Source organism: Eurosta solidaginis, chromosome 2, assembly GCF_040869045.1.
Source record: "Eurosta solidaginis isolate ZX-2024a chromosome 2, ASM4086904v1, whole genome shotgun sequence".
Classification (NCBI taxonomy): Eukaryota; Metazoa; Arthropoda; class Insecta; order Diptera; family Tephritidae; genus Eurosta; species Eurosta solidaginis.
Genome location: NC_090320.1, coordinates 54624950 through 54642673, shown reverse-complemented (window position 1 = coordinate 54642673; position 17724 = coordinate 54624950). Strand labels below are relative to the sequence as shown.

General features: G+C 36.7%; 1 protein-coding gene across 1 annotated transcript in view; it reads left to right on the top strand.

The window, feature by feature from the left end:
- DIP-lambda (Dpr-interacting protein lambda) overlaps positions 1-17724 on the top strand; it is an 85275-nt gene that overhangs the window by 17986 nt on the left and 49565 nt on the right. The window contains exons 3-4 of the mRNA XM_067769112.1: positions 10941-11119; positions 12249-12387. Coding sequence (XP_067625213.1) covers positions 10941-11119; positions 12249-12387 — 318 coding nt within the window. The remainder of the gene's footprint in view (positions 1-10940; positions 11120-12248; positions 12388-17724) is intronic.

Below are 17724 nucleotides of genomic sequence, written 5' to 3'. Positions count from 1 at the left end.
AATCAAATTTTTTTTCGATACTGATGATTTTGATATATGCAAGTCTATATCTATCTCGATTCCTTTATACATGTACATTGTACAACCAACCGTTATCTAATCAAAGTTAATATACTCTGTGCAAAAACCGCTGAGTATAATAAACATATCTCACTGAGTAAGCGCTTTGCTGTGCTTAAATATCGGTTTTTATTCGTGTTACACCGAATAGCTTATTCTGGTTAACCGTTAAATGTAATCTCTGAAAAAAACACATCATAGATATTAAAAGTATAATAAGGCCATTTACATATATGTATGCATGTATGCATGCATCATCTATTCGCTCCACAACTAGAGCACAAGGCAAGCCCTTACGCTACTAACTACTACTACAAGCATAATGCGTGGGAGTTGTATGTATTCTTGTTGCCAGTGTTGCAATAAATTATTTTGCACTCTCAAGAGCAAAGCACGTTCTTCGTTCTGAGGGTGGCAATATTTTTGTATATGAAGGAGTGAAAAGTTGACCTTAACTTGGCCTTTAATATGAAAAAGTAGTAACGGAAATTTTATTCATAGTACGAGCAAATGTATACGTATATGTGTGTATATGTATAAAAACAAGTACATACACATACAAACGTAAAGTAGAGTTGTGCTTTTTCGTTCATTTCAGAGATTCGAATCTTTCGTTCTTTTTCTGATGAACGAACAAGTTGTTCTTTTTGTTCATCTGTTCTTTTTTTTCAAGCAAATTTGATCAATGCTGCTCGCACCCGCGAAAAAAGCCAACAAGTATAGATGGGGGTGTGTATGCAGCAATGCTTTGTGTAGGTATATTTAAATGAGTAATGAATAAATAAGGTAATATATGTATATATTCAAGTTTAATAAATGTAATGATTAGTTTCTTATAAAACATGTTTTTCATAAATAGTCCATACATATATTTTTGTAGCAGTGTCACACAAAGATGACCACACATATCTTTAGTGTAAGTGTCATCATCGACATTCGTGCTCACTGTGAATTTCTGCGTATGTATGTATGAATTTACAATGTTCGCGAACGAGAAGAGAGAAAGAATAACATTAGATAAAACGAACTAAAAGAACAAATGAACTAAAAGAACAGAAATCGAAGATCTAGTTCACTTGTTCAGTTGAGAGACCCGGTCAATTGAACAAGTTCAGAACGAAATGACCCAACTCTAACGTAAAGCGTTTCTGTGCTCATGTGCTTTTCTTGTTGCGCTTGAATGAAAAAGAAAAGAATTACATCCTCTTAATGAAGCTTTTACATATAACATTTTTTATTTCGTTTTATTTATAATTTTTAAGCTATTGCATAGATTTTATCGCGGGCTTGGCGACTAAATCAAAAAAACCGTAACGGATATTTGTCAAAAAAGATCCGAAAAGGCTCGAAAAGGTTCGAAAATGTTCGTAAAGGTTCGGCGTTAGCAACAGGCCAAATACATAAAATTGGATCTCTATCATAAACAGAGTTGGGCACCACTACATTTACACGGTTACCAAATTGAGAATGTGTTAGTAAACACGAACGCGTAGCGAGCACGAAAGCAAAATCAATTATTTATTTAGTTTGATTTCACGGTGAACATGTGTCACACGCACTCTTTGGTACTCTGTTTTAAGCGCGCGTGCGACACTTCCTCACCGTACGACCATCGAAATCAAACTAAAAGAGCTGTCGTTGATTTTCACGAAGTAGTCATTTTACTATCGCTTATCGTATACCATGACGGAACGATACAAGGTGGCAGCATGGTGACATACCTACAAACGTAGATAAAAGTTCCATGTACTTTGTTTTTGTAAATTCGATGGACAAATGTCAAAATCGTACTGCGACGAAAGTTGATATATCAAATCAAATAAAAAAAGTTTATAATCAGCTGTCCCGTGCTGCCACCTTGTATCGCTACGCCATGTGGTATACATATATGGTCGCTTACAAGCCAACCTAATAAAACCGCACTGCGTTTTTTTAGCGCACGCAAACAACCGGCGTTTTTTGCCCTAACCCAAATAAGCATGCGTTGCGACAATGTAAAGCATGTGTGCAAACGTCAAATCTAAATGTCACGCAGAACAAAAATTGGAAATCGGGTTAGGTTTTCACGCAGCAAATTCAATTTGAGTTGCTCTCATACAAGTTGTATGTGCATGAGACATTTTTGACAGAAAATGACTTGCGTGCGTTTATATTCGGTTGGCTTGTTAGCAGGTGCTAAGCTCACGCCCACCCCGGATCATAAAGTTAAAGTTAAAGTGAATGTCAAAGTTAAAGCGAAAGTTAAAGTTGAAAATAAAGTTAAAGTTAAAGTTAAGGTTAAGGTTAAAGTTAAAGTTAAAGTTGAAGTTAAAGTTAAAGTTAAAGTTAAAGTTAAAGTTAAAGTTAAAGTTAAAGTTAAAGTTAAAGTTAAAGTTAAAGTTAAAGTTAAAGTTAAAGTTAAAGTTAAAGTTAAAGTTAAAGTTAAAGTTAAAGGTAAAGTTAAAGTTAAAGTTAAAGTTAATGTTAAAGTTAAAGTTAAAGTTAAAGTTAAAGTTTTTTTTTTTTTTCGTGGAAGGAGGAAATGCTTTATGCACTGGCCGGGATATTTAAGCCTCACAGCGAGACTCTCCGAGTGTAGGACTCCCTTCTTCTATGAAGGCCTACCCACTAAAACCTAACCTCCTACGGCCCGCGCAAATCCCCGTACCTGGGACCGCGTTTAGCATTACTTCGGGAACGGTGCGCGCTACGTGAGCTCTATGGCTACTCTCACGCTAATGGGATAGGCATCCGTCTTCTCGTTTACTGGTAAGTATATGCCTCACATATGTGTTGACCGTATCCCATCTGTCTCTTCGACAGGTCATGTTATTAATGACACTGCTCGGGGATAGGTCGCCAAGTACCTCTTCTACCCTCCTTCGCTGATGGGAGAAGTGCCTGCATTCGGAGAAAGTGTGGCGTACATCATCTATTTTCCCACACTACAGGCAGCTCGGGCTATCAACCTTACCCATTCTGTGTAGGTGTTTGCGGAAGTAACCGTGTCCCGTTAGAAACTGGGTCAGGTAAAAGTCTACCTCTCCGTGCGGTCGCTTCAACCATGGATTCAGTTCAGGGATTAGTTCCCTAGTCCACTTTCCTACGATGCTGTTGCTCCACTCATCTTGCCACCGTCGGATCGATTCTTCTCGCGCCTGCATGGCAACAGCAGCTCTACTTGCTTGCGATCCGTTGTAATATATTGTTTTTCTTTCCTCAACGAGAAGATATATCGGTATGGTTCCCGCATCGACCAGGACAGCTTCAGCTGATATCGTGCGGTAAGCCGAAGATATTCGCAGCGCCCCTCTGCGTTGGACCGAGGTGAGGGCGACTCGGTTCTTCCGGTATTTCACTGCGTTCGCCCAGATTTCTGCACCATATAAGAGAATAGAATCCGAGGCTGATGCAAGCAACTTCCTTGTGCATGGCTTTGGGCCACCTGTGTTTGCCATTAATCTACTCAACTGCGCTAATATGCGCGCAGCTCTTTCGCAGGCCCCTCGTATGTGATCCGAGAAGTTGAGTTTGCTGTCTAACCTCACTCCCAGATATTTCGTTGAAGCGAGTGTTTCTATTGGCTGGTCCCCAACCATCATGTTCCTGGTAGTGGGAATACGTCTCTTTGTGAGGATGACGATCTCCGTTTTGGCTGTTGCTAACTGGAGACCGTGCTCAGCCATCCACCTATTTACATTACGCATGACCTGGTTTAATTTTAGCTGTGCCAGCTCGCAGTTTGGTGCTCTTATCACAGCTGCCACGTCGTCAGCAAAGGCAACGAGGAAGGTGCTTTCTGGCATGTCTAAGTTAAAGTTAAAGTTAACGTTAAAGTTAAAGTTAAAGTGAATATTAAAGTTAAAGCGAAAGTTAAAGTTAAAGTTAAAAATAAAGTTAAAGTTAAAGTTAAAGTTAAAGTTAAAGTTAAAGTTAAAGTTAAAGTTGAAGTTAAAGTTAAAGTTAAAGTTAGAGTTAAAATTAAAGTTAAAGCTAAAGTTAAAAATAAAGTTAAAGTTAAAGTTAAAGGTAGAGTTAAAGTTAAAATTCAAGTTAAAGTTAAAGTTAAAGTTAAAGTTAAAGTTAAAGTTAAAGTTAAAGTCAAAGTTAAAGTTAAAGTTAAAGTTAAAGTTAAAGTTAAAGTTAAAGTCAAAGTTAAAGTTAATGTTAATGTTATAGTTAAAGTTAAAGTTAAAGTTAAAGTTAAAGTTAAAGTTAAAGTTAAGGTTAAAGTTAAAGTTAAAGTTAAAGTTAAAGCTAAAGTTAAAGTTAAAGTTAAAGTTAAAGTTAAAGTTAAAGTTAAAGTTAAAGTTAAAGTTAAAGTCAAAGTTAAAGTTAAAGTTAAGGTTAAAGTTAAAGTTAAAGTTAAAGTTAAAGTTAAAGTTAAAGTTAAAGTTAAAGTTAAAGTTAAAGTTAAAGTTAAAGTTAAAGTTAAAGTTAAAGTTAAAGTTAAAGTTAAAGTTAAAGTTAAAGTTAAAGTTAAAGTAAAAGTTAAAGTTAAAGTTAAAAATAAAGTTAAAGTTAAAGTTAAAGTTAAGGTTAAAGTTAAAGTTAAAGTTGAAGTTAAAGTTAAAGTTAAAGTCAAAGTTAAAGTTAAGGTTAAAGTTAAAGTTAAAGTTAAAGTTAAAGTTAAAGTTAAAGTTAAAGTTAAAGTTAAAGTTAAAGTCAAAGTCAAAGTTAAAGTTAAGGTTAAAGTTAAAGTTAAAGTTAAAGTTAAAGTTAAAGTTAAAGTTAAATTCAAAATTAAAGTTAAAGTTAAAGTTAAGGTTAAAGTTGAAGTTAAAGTTAAATTTAAAGTTAAGGTTACAGTTAAAGTTAAAGTTAAAGTTAAACTTAAAGTTAAAGTGAATGTTAAAGTTAAAGTTAAAAATAAAGTTAAAGTTAAAGTTAAAGTTAAAGTGAATGTTAAAGTGAAAGTTAAATATTAACTTCTCATTTTTTCAATAAAAGTAAAAAATTTGTTTTCTTATCGGTCGCCACGCTTAAAAAGGTTAACTTGAATTAATATCAAAGACAAAACTCGAATTAATATCAAAGAAAACAAAATGTTGCATAAATATTATAATTGCATAAGTTGATAATATGCAATAGCTGTACCGCGGCAGTCCCCGAGTGCCACACGTCCTTTTTTGTTTGAATGAAATAGGAGTCCTTTTATTATTTATTATAATAATAAATGTAGAGGGAGCGACAGGTTGGAAAATTTATATGATTTAGTTAACTAAATAATGAAGTGATTGCTTGGTTCGTTGGATTTTGTGACACGCCTTCATTGAAATAAATTGGAACCCCTTGAGTCCATTTCTCTTTTTATCTTACTCAGAGATATGCCATGCTTTAGCTCTGAAATGGTCCCTCCCGATGGCATGCTTTCGAACGCCTAAGCGATTTTGGCCGTTTCGTAACAAATCACGCCAGCTTTCCTTGTTTCGCGATAACTGACGCCAAATAAGAGCACCAAGGGAGGTTAAATCTTCCCCACCCGCCTCTCCCATTTCGGTGGAAGGCTGCTTTCACACTGCAGTGTGCACCTTTGTCCATTTAAATTCGTTCGATTGTTTCGACGTATTCAACTAGTATAGCTAGTAGTACATCTCCGTTTGGGCATGGATACTGCTCAAGCCATTCTTCAAGGGTATAGGAAGAGGTTTAGTTCTTTCAAGAGTGGTTTCAAGTCCGGGAATAGCAACAAAAATTTAGAAGCTATTTTATTTAATTAAAAAAGTGTTTTCCTGAGCGTCCTGAGCCTCCCGGTAGTAGTTTAGCAAACAGTTCCAGTGAGTTTCTACAATGAAATGTTTCTCAGTGAAAATGCATCGGCTCTGCAGCAGCTGTCGTTCAGAGTCGGCATAAAACATGTCATGCCATAAATTTGTAGGTAATGGAATGTTTGTTTGACGACGAACAAACCCACCATTTTTTTTTTTTTTTTTTGTTATTTTCGTTTTTATTTAAATAATTATAATTTATTTATAATAATTATTTATTAGAAAGGCATCAACTATTTTTTTTAATAATTTGGGAAAAATTTAAACAACGTGTCATCAGGATGGACAAGGCGACAACTCTTTCGATTATACCTTGTAAATCTTTTCAAAGCCTTTTCTCCCGGAAGTGGGATTTGAACCCGCACTCCTACGATGGTTGAAGTTTTACAAACGCATTCAGCCACGTCATACCTTAGTTGGTTTTTTGTTTTTTTTTTTTTTTTTTTTGTTTAGAACGAAAGTAATATTTAACTCAACTTGCAAATAAACTAATGTTCAACCGATGGATTCTTTTTTGAGTTATAGCTGCGCAAACAATAATATTTGGATTCCTAATACATTTTTGCAAACTTCCAAATACCTTCTACAGATTCTTTAACACTTTATTGAAAATAACCGCTCCACATAGCCAAGCTTTAAAAAATCGTTTTTAAGTAGGAGCACTGCATAGTTATTAGGTGAATTAGGCATTTGAATGAGTTTTTTTATTAAGGTGTATAGATAGATATCTCGAGTACTTAGATACGCTTCAAGTATCCATATTTAGTTTATTTGTATAAACGAAAAAGGACTGCCTAGAGAAACCAATTAAACAATCCAAAACAATATCAAGCAATTTGTTTATTACAATAATTAATTGTCTGAATAAAAGTTCACAATTTATTACATTGACATCTCCGCATTTACACTTGCAACGTACATATGTAGGCTTCAGACGTTAACTGCATATCTTGTTAATTGAAGCTATTAAAATTTAATTTATTTTTGTACAAAAATATATTTTTGTTTTATTGATTTCTCTTATTTATTCATTCCGGCTTATCCAAACTTCATATATTTAATTGCAAGGAAGCAACTTTCAAAAATTTATTTTGTGGCTTAGCCAATTATTAAACACTTTCATCAACATTCAGTTTAGGTTTGTCGATGATTTTACTTTAATTTAAAGAATAAAATATTGTACGAATGTGGTTGACTTCAGTATTAACATTATTTACTTACCATATCTGTATTTGCACTTATCTACATATGTACGTAATACATACATATTATGTATGTATGTCTAACCTATCTCTTAATTGCACAATTTAAATAAGTATGTATATAAATATTTTCATCTAAGCAATTCAACAAACCAACAAGAATCACAAATTATTTTTTATAGCTGCAATTGTTTATTTTGCACTAAGAAGATTTGTGCAATATTTACGTAGTGACCTATAAAACACTTTCTGACAGCTGTGTAATGCTGTAAATAAAACTATAAATTAAATAATTTAAGCATTAAGATACCAGCTGAAAGATACCATACCATACGACCAGTGTTGCCAGAACTTTTTCAGAAAAATGTATAGAGGGGCAGAAAACCAATAAGCTAAAAAAATTCCAATGAAAGGGTAAAAGAAATCTAAAAGTTAAAGGCAACTTTTCAAGCGTTTTGTTCATTTTATTCAATCTTAATATATAAAAATCACGTGTCACTATGTTTGTTTATACGTAATAATAAAAACTTTACGTATACGCACCGGCGCTCACATTTTCAGGTGGTCCGGATATACTTCCGTGTAATTGGTTGGTGTTTAATTAAAAAACGTGCTTATCAATAAAAAATATTATAGCGAATGATATCAAGTATAGCACATCACCAGGCCCGCCGAGAAGGTGTGGGTGGGGGATTAGCCCCGGGCCCGCGATTTAGAGGTACTATGACATTTGTTTAAATATATTATCCAGAGACGGACTGTGACTGAGACTCGGAGTGGGACTGGGACTGGAATAAAATACCCACCAACCTCTCGGACAGGCAATAAGGAATGCAGGAGAATGAGAAGAAATTGAGAGAAGAGAAAAGAGAGAAGGAGAAGAAGATTGAGAAACAGATAGAATGATAAGAAGATGGAGATAGATCAAACGAGAAAGTCGGAGGGAGGAGTGAATAAAAGGATTAGGAAAAAGTGAAGAGAGGGGGAGGGCAGAGTCAGACGGAAAAAGCTTACTAAAATGTATGCAGATAGGCCAAATTTAGGGCAGAACAACATCTGCCGTGTCTTCTAGTTTAAAATAATCTTTTTAGTTAAACGGTTTAATTGAAAAAATACTTATATTAAGTAATAATAATACCAAAAGGTAGAAAATAACTAGGCAGGTCCTAGATACTAATCCCCACACTCCACATCAATCTAGGGCATTGATCAGACAATAATAAAGCGTTGGGAGCGTGAAAAAGTGTGACGCGTATCATAACCTGATTAAGATTCAGTGGGTCTTACTTTTGACTATCAATAGAAATTTAACGGGTCCAACTCTTTTATTTAATTGTCTGATCAGTGTGAGGATTAGTACCTAGGACCTGCCTAATTAATTTCTACCTTGTAGTATTATTATTACTTAATGTAAGTATTCTTTTCAATAAAACCCTAATAAACTAAAAAAAAAATTTGTTTCATTGCTTTGTTTTTCAAGTTTTTAGCTTTTATTTATTTTCCTAATATTTCTCATTCTATTTAGTTCATTTAGTGCTTCATTATTACAAGACTCTTTCCCGACAATTTGTTACAATCTTAGTCCTCAATGCATAATCCTTCCAAAGATTTTACTCAACCCGGCGCCACGATGCTTGTCCCTCCTCCAACTCCAAAGTATTTTGATGTCACTTCTACCGGACTGTATATAATATTTCTTCCGAATATGAGCCAAATCGGACCACAAATACGATTTTTTTGAATATTCCGATCCTTGCGCCACCTAGCGGGAGTTTCTCCATAAATCGATTTCTATTTCTGTATGTAATATGTGTTCCAAATCTGAGCCAAATCGAACCACAAATATGATTTTTTATCTCGATCCTTGCGCCACCCAGCGGGAGTTTTTTTCATAAAGCGATTTTTATTTCTGTATGCAATAAGTGTTCCAAACATGCGCCAATTTATACCAAAAATACGGTTTTGGAAATATATCGATCCATGCGCCACCTAGCGGAATTTCTTCTTCTTTTGATTTTATTGTCATCATTATCCCAGATGTACAGAAGGCAGCTACCTTTATAAACCTTAGATCGATGAACTGGGAAAATTACAGAAGCAGTTAGAAGCAAAGCTTAGACAGCCCAAAAAAGGTTGTCACTATAGAGGAACTGGAGCAATCCAATAACTTTCCTATCCAAGATACGTATAACAGATCTTGCCTTATATGAAGTGTCAGGAGAAAAGCAAAGTCGCCATACTCAAAGAAGGAGCTAAGTCTTCTTAAAAAAAAATGTTTAAGCAAGCAGGTAGAGAAGAGTGAAGGGATCTGTTGAGTTATTTTGTTTTATTGATTTTCGGACAGGGTGGATAAATAATGTATATCGGAACGAGTTTCCGTCATCCCTTGTCAAATTTGGTTTCGGGCCAAACCGGTTTCGGCGTTGTGCCATCATCAGTGTCGATTTTCGTTCTGTAGAGAATCTATTCACGAGGAACTTGGGATTGCCAGAGCCGCGCCTGCTAAGTTTGTGATTAAAACATTCATATTTGTATCAGGATCGCCTCGAGTAGGTGAGGTTAATAATTGGGTACGGAATCTGCGCTTGTCAAGCGCTTGAATTGGGTAATCCAAATAAAAGTCTTGGCTTGAGATATATGTCAGAAACTAGAAAAGAAATAGAACAGGGAATGGTCACGTAGAAGTGAAGAGGAGTTTCCCCTTAAGGTGTTTCTAAACACCCGCGGGAGATGACGTAGAAGAGCCAGAAAACAGCATTTAGACTTCCATCAATGAATAATTTTCCGCGTGCTAGTCTTCTACGCGAAAAACAAACTGTGTTTGTTTTCCACCCGAACATGGATCATGTTAGTCTTCCATTGGAAATTTGAAACATGCTAGTCTTGAATGGCACCGACGATATATAGTGGTTTTAAAATTTGAGGGGCACGTTGCAGGACGGGGTATTATCAACTCTTATGTGCACGCAAGCTAACAACCAGCTAAGGTGGTTCGAAGAAGCAGCCGTCAAACTTTCCGCGTACGCAAATAATGTTTCAGTTTTCGGAAGTGGAAAGTGCCTTCCAACAACTAGTAATTTGATTGGTTAATCGCTTCGGAATACACAAATCTAGGCATCTAATGTGGAGTTGACCGCCAACACAGAGAATAGATAATGTTCCAATTTGACTATACCTAAACTTAAAGGGGTGACCCTGCACGAGAACCGAATTGAACTAGACCTATACTTGCAGGGATGAACTTGTAGGAGACACCTTGTACGAAATATCTAGGTATCATTCTTGCCAGTAAGTTGTCGTGCAAGCTCAACGTGATATAGAGCGTGAAGAAGGCATCGATGGCACTTTATACATACATAGTAACCCTTCTATCTTTTCGGTTATTCACAGCGATTTTAAAGCGTAAACTATGCTATGTAGTTCCTACTAGGTGAGCAGCAGCAACAAAAATAATCTTCCTTAAAATATTAGAGGAGTTATGCAGGCTACCAATGCTTAGAAAAACTTCCACCTGTACACATGGTTGAGAAGAACATAATGTTAACATCTACAACGAGGCTCAATGCGTTGGAGCAGCTTGAGCGCAGACCATACGGCCAAATTAGTATAGCGCCTTCAAATACTGTCAATTTGTCCTATGGGACTTGCTCTGAGAAACTCACCGAAGTTAGATGCACATATTCCATTGTAATGATGAATTTTAAAATTGCATTTGAAGTCGTCATCCTCGCAATGAAAATACAAAAATAACTACAAAATAATATTGTGCGAAATTACCATTCTTGTCGTGAAGTAACCTTTCCACTAAGTCCTTATCACTTATTTACTACCTTGTTTGTGTCAAATCAGTTTGTATATAAAGTTAAACATATTACGTGCTTACGTATTGGGTATACATATTTATGCACGTACCTTCATACACAAATATTTTCTATTAAATCCGACTCTAAAGCAATTTTCGGCATTCATACCCATATGGTGTCACTTAATCCCAGATTATCAGTGATACACAATGGTCACAACACCTGGAAACTTCACATATCGCACGTACAACTCAACGATTCGGGCAGTTACATGTACCAAGTGAACACAGATCCCATGAAGAGTTTAGTGAGTAAAAACAGAAACTAAGTCCAACCTCAAATAACCCAACTGAACGGAAATGACCCGACGACTGACCAGTAAACTAACTAAATTATAGTGGGTTAAATGACAAGGGGCAATAAACTAGAGAAGCATAGTAAACCACAGGTCAAACCTACATTTAGTAAGCCAGAGTCTGTGTGTAGTTGTGCTGTGTCTGTGTAGGTTTAGGTTGGAATAATTTAAGTCACTGAATCAAATACGACAACCAAGCATATGCTCATGTTGAGGATCTGTTGGCATGGCTACAAAATCCTTACATATATGTAGTTCGGTTTTTTGTTTGTATTTGTGCGCACCACAATTCGAGGTGTGACTCACAGTAATTTAAAGTGTAATTTTCTTTTACTTCATTCACTGGCCTTTTTACAACAACCAATGTTATTTAAACTTAAGCTGCTTTCAGCTTCAATGTTTGTTCGTAGATGGTAGCAAATAAAAATATTTTCTTGCTCAAATCTCATACAGTAGCCGCCACTTTCCAGAGCAATGCTCAGATAAGTATGTATGTACGTTAGACTGAGTCGATTCCCGCTCTGTAATGCCATCGAACATCATAATTTTATGAAACGAGAAAGTATACTCTAGGAGTCTGCAACGAACGCTGCGAATGGCGGACATGGGTATGACAAAAACATCAGAGCTCGTAAGGATATAAGGGCGTTCGTCTAGAAAACGTTTCGATTCATGTAAAGACACACAGTCAGAGTGTGCATTCGTACAAAACGAAATAAACTCGTCAGTGTCAATGTGATTACTTATCGATAACAAATCGATAACTTTCCTAATAAATCGATAACTTTTCACTAATAAATCGATAACCAACCAATAGCTTTTCGACAACGATCTGATAAGTCGTCGATAGAAAATCAATAACGTTTTTTATCGACAACAAGTTAATAACACCTCTATAAAGAATAGATAACTCACCCATATTATGTCAAAAACACTCCGATAACAAACCGATAACTCTTCCACACTTACATTCAAAACTCCTCCAGCTGCGTGTTGTTGGACGTTTTGGGTGAACCAAAGACTTACCTGCAGCTGGCAACCCTCTTATCATTCCACTGTGCACTTAATCACCTCTCAAAAGCTCGAATTGGCCACCAAATCCTTCGAGCCCTTTAAATCTTCTGAAGCCACAGAACTACAAGTAACTAGTATAGTCCATACTCTTATAAATCTATATTGCATGTCTAACGATCTGCCATATTGCAAGAAGATGAACCGAGGTAAATAAAGTCTTCACACCTAAAGGAGGGCGGCTTTCACACACACGTCCTTTCTCCTCAAAGCCATGGATGTGCACAAATCTCAATACACGTACTCCAAACGCAATTCTGTCGAGACAGTACTCCATGCTATCACCACTAAAATAGAGAAAAGGGATTTACTAACTCTAATAGCCTGCCATATTCCCAGGAGATGAACCGAGGAAAATAAAATCTTCACACCATAAGGTCTTCACACACACATACTTTCTCCTCAAAGCCATGGCTGTGCACAACTCTTAAGACACGTTCTCCAAAGGCAAATATATCGTCAAAGTACTCCAAGCTATCACCACTTAAATAGCCAAAGGGACTTTCTTAACTCTGTTCATCTTTCTCGACATAAAAGAAGCGTTTTACAACATCTATTCGCAACTCGAAACCGAGAAAAACTACTCTATCGTGCCTGGGAGACTCCTCCATAGAAATTCCCAAGGAGATGTGTTATTCCCTCTACTGTGGAAACTAAAGCTTAAACACCTTATTGTTGAAGTAAGAAGGAGCTGAATGTCAAGTCCTCACTAGCGGCGATGGTTTAGCTCTAACAGCTGCCGGCAAAACATCTTAAGACTCTAGGCAAGGTTATGCAGAACGCATTCCGCACACACATAAGCGTATAAGTAAATTCATCGGTGTGTGATATCTCATCTCTCGCTGCCTTGTATGTAAATGTTGCTCGTCGGAATGTGTACATATGTGTAGACGCAATTATTGATTCGTTTATGTAGATACATAATGATTGAATTATTGATGTGAATTCACGTCACTGCTTAGCATCGGCCTGGAGATGGCAGCACTCCTCAGTTTTGCTAATATTCGTAACAATATTTTTACAGTTTGGTGGCTGGCATAAAAAAGAAAGAGCCAATCAACAGGACGATTAGAGGTCACCCTCAGTGCACAAAGGTTTTAGAAATAATATTCAACCTTTTTCCCATAGACTCGTATAACAAAGTCCAGATAAATTGTAATGCGGTTAGACTGAATACAGTCCCACCAAAACCAAATTTGGCATTACCATTATTTTGGAAACCATTCCAGTAAACTAATGTCCACTAAATTCTATCCCTCCGACTCTTCCCCTAGGCAACAAAATCCCTATCGGAATCCCAGAGTGATACGAATTATATCACAATTAAATAACCATAATGCACAGCAGTCTACACGAATGGCTGCAAACTTAATGGCAACGTGGGAAGTGATATCCTCTCAAGTCCTCAAATATTGCCGTGACATTACAGCGTTTTTCAGGCTGAACTATCAGCCTTAAAAGTGGCTGCTCAACTCATGCTGTCTAAGAATTTCGGGTTGCAATAAATTGCGTGCAGTGGTTAAACGATGTAGCTTCTCGGTGAACCACAATGGATGTGGAGCCCAAGTCAGAAAAGTGGATCTGGCAACTGCGTTTCTGATGAATTAGCGAAAAAAGATAATGAACACACCAATTAAGACACTTCCGTCCTGCCCAGGGGCAAGCACTTCCCCACGTCTATTTTGAACGAGAAATGTAAAGTAATGCCCATTGGTTTGTGTATTTACGGGAAACTGTCTAATGAGAGTACACAGCGAACGCCTGTAAAATTCCGACTTCCGTCGAAGCTGTACGGATGAGAAAGAGATAGCTAGTGTTGAAAATTTCCTCTGGAGATGCCCAGATATAACCGGGAAACGGCTCTAATGAAATTGAAGGCATCCTGCTCTACGTGAAACGGACAAATCGGTTCAAACTTTTACATAGAAAGGAAGAAAGGTAGAAGCTCATTCTTGGTATCACAATGAGCCAGGTATACTATATGTGCCCCATTGCATTGTGTAGGGCAGCCAATATTACCTTACATAACCTTACCAAACGAGTGTAAATAGGCGGACTTTTTCTTCAATCTTTTGTATCTCTTACCTATATACAAACTTTTTACGAGAGCGCGCTTACTTCTGCCTTGAGCAGAATGAGAAAGCTAAGCATTTTCGGACGAAAACAGACTCTACGAAGGGTAGGAAGAGCGGATATGAAGTGCCAACTACCGCTATGTGACGAAGACTCATTGTAGCTTGTCAGTGCCGCTACAAACCTGGTAAATCTACCACTTGTCAGATTGTCGGAATAAGCTAATTCTGGAGAAGACCTACGAATGGATATTGCTTGTAGGCTTCCATGTCTGAATAAGTTGTTTATTGCAAAGCTTATTCAGCTTTGCTAAATTACCTTGAGCAACACCATCAGCTCTGTGTTTTAAGAAAAGACTTACGACAGGTATACCTACAGCGGAGATATTCTAGACTCCCAACCCGCTGGTGATACTGCTTTCAACTACTTCCTTCACTAACTAGGATATGGTCACAGAGAATTTGATATTGTGGTGAACGAGATCAAGATATTCAAACCATGGGAAATACGTCAGTGTTCGCGAATGTAAATTCGGAGCAGCGGAGGAATTTGTCTGTCCTGGAATCGGCATAAACTAATCGAGATAGATATAGACTTCTATATATCAAAATTATCTGGACGGAAAAAGAAATTCATTTAGCCATATCCGTCCGTTCGTCTGTCTGTCCTTGAACACGATAACTTGAGTAAATTTTGAGGTATCTTAATGAAATGTGGTATGTGAGTTCCTAGGCACTTATCTCAGAACTCTATTTAAAATGAATGAAATCGGACCATAACCACGCCCATTTTTTCTATATCGAAAATTTCTAAAAACCGAAAAAGTGCAATAATTCATTACCAAAGGCGGATAAAGCGATGAAACTTGGTAGGTGGGTTGACCTTATGACGCAGAATAGAAAATTAGTAAAATTTTCGTCAATGGGCATGGCACCGCCCAATTTTAAAAGAAGGTAATTTAAACGTTTTGGAAGATGTAATTTGGCAGTATGTAATGTTCGGTTACACCCGAACTTAGCCTGCCTTACTTGTTTTTTATCTTATTACTTTAAACGAGCAATTATTGTTTGTTTGTATAGCCGAACGATCTCGGGAACGGCTGAACCGATTTAAATGAAATTTGGCACAGCGATGACGCATCACCTTCTAAGACTTTCCACCTAGGTGTTGCCACTCAGAATGTTTCACAAGGTTGCCACCTATTCGAAATTTAAAAAAAAAACTGCATGAGATATGCTGATATGTGTATCAGATGAAAGGTATTTTACAATAGGGACATTTTTGAGTAGGGTTACAATTTAGGGTTGCCACCTATTCGAAATTAAAAAAAATGCATGGGATATGCCGATATGGGTATCAAACGAAAGGTATTTCACTCCGCATTACAATAGGAATATTTTTGAGTAGGGTTGCCATTTGGGGTTGCCACCTATTCGAAATTTAAAAAAATTGCATAAGATATGCCGATATGGGTATCAAACGAAAGGTATTTCACTCCGCATTACAATAGGGACATTTTGCAGTAGGGTTGGCATTTAAGGTTGCCACCTATTCGAAATTAAAAAAAAAATTACTTGAGGTATGCCGATATGGGTATCAAACGGAAGGTATTTCACTCCGCATTGCAATAGGGACATTTTTGAGTAGGGTTTCCTTTTAGGGTTGCCACCTATTCGAAATTAAAAAAATTGCATAAGATATGCCGATATGGGTATCAAACGAAAGGTATTTCACTCCGCATTACAATAAGGACATTTTGCAGTAGGGTTGGCATTTAAGGTTGCCACCTATTCGAAATTAAAAAAAATTGCATGAGATATGCCGATATGTGTATCAGATGAAAGGTATTTCACTCCGCATTACAATAGGGACATTTTTGAGTAGGGTTACCATTTAGGGTTGCCACCTATTCGAAATTAAAAAAATGCATGGGATATGCCGATAGGGGTATCAAACGAAAGGTATTTCACTCCGCATTACAATAGGAACTTTTTTGAGTAGGGTTGCCATTTGGGGTTGCCACCTATTCGAAATTAAAAAAATTGCATAAGATATGCCGATATGGGTATCAAACGAAAGGTATTTCACTCCGCATTAAAATAGGCACATTTTGCAGTAGGGTTGGCATTTAAGGTTGCCACCTATTCGAAATTAAAAAAAAAATTGCATGAGATATGCCGATATGGGTATCGAACGGAAAGCATTTTACTCCGCATTGCAATAGGGACATTTTGAGTAGGGTTTCCTTTTAGGGTTGCCACCTATTCGAAATTAAAAAAATTGCATAAGATATGCCGATATGGGTATCAAACGAAAGGTATTTCACTCCGCATTACAATAAGGACATTTTGCAGTAGGGTTGGCATTTAAGGTTGCCACCTATTCGAAATTAAAAAAAAAAATTGCATGAGATATGCCGATATGTGTATCAGATGAAAGGTATTTCACTCCGCATTACAATAGGAATATTTTTGAGTAGGGTTACCATTTAGGGTTGCCACCTATTCGAAATTAAAAGAATGCATGGGATATGCCGATAGAGGTACCAAACGAAAGGTATTTCACTCCGCATTACAATAGGAATATTTTTGAGTAGGGTTGCCATTTGGGATTGCCACCTTTTCGAAATTAAAAAAATTGCATAAGATATGCCGAAATGGGTATCAAACGAAAGGCATTTCACTCCGCATTGCAATAGTGACGTTTTTGAGTAGGGTTGTCATTTAAGGCTGCCACCTATTCGAAATAAAAAAATTACTTGAAGTATCAAACGAAAGGTGTTTTAATCCGCATTACAATAGGGACATTTTTGAGTAGGGTTGTCATTTAAGGTTGCCACCTATTCGAAATGAAAAAATATTGCATGCGATATGCCGATATGGGTATCATACGAAAGGTATTTTACTCCGCATTACAATAGGGACATTTTTGAGAAGGGTTGCCATTTAGGGTTGCCACCTACTCGAAATTAAAAAAAATTGCATGAGTTATGCCGATATGGGTATCAAACGAAAGGTATTTCACTCCGCATTACAATAGGGACATTTTTGAGTAGGGTTGTCATTTAAGGTTGCCACACCTATTCGAAATTAAAAAACAGAAACGTTGCCAGCACAACGAAACGTTGCCGAGCAAAGCTCGGTCGCCCAGGTACTTTATCCTTATATCAGAGTTAATTTAAGGACCACCCCAATACAAATAAACCATTTCATATACAATGGCATCTTCAATATTTGAGTGGCAGACATTGAGACGATAATACAATATTATTAAGAGAGTCAACTCATGTACACACTTACATATAATCAGATGGAAATGCATATGTACGTAGTATAAGGACAATGATAATATTTGCCCATACATGTGTGTTTTCCTGTTTAATGTCTCTCGTATATTTGCGCATATTTATACGT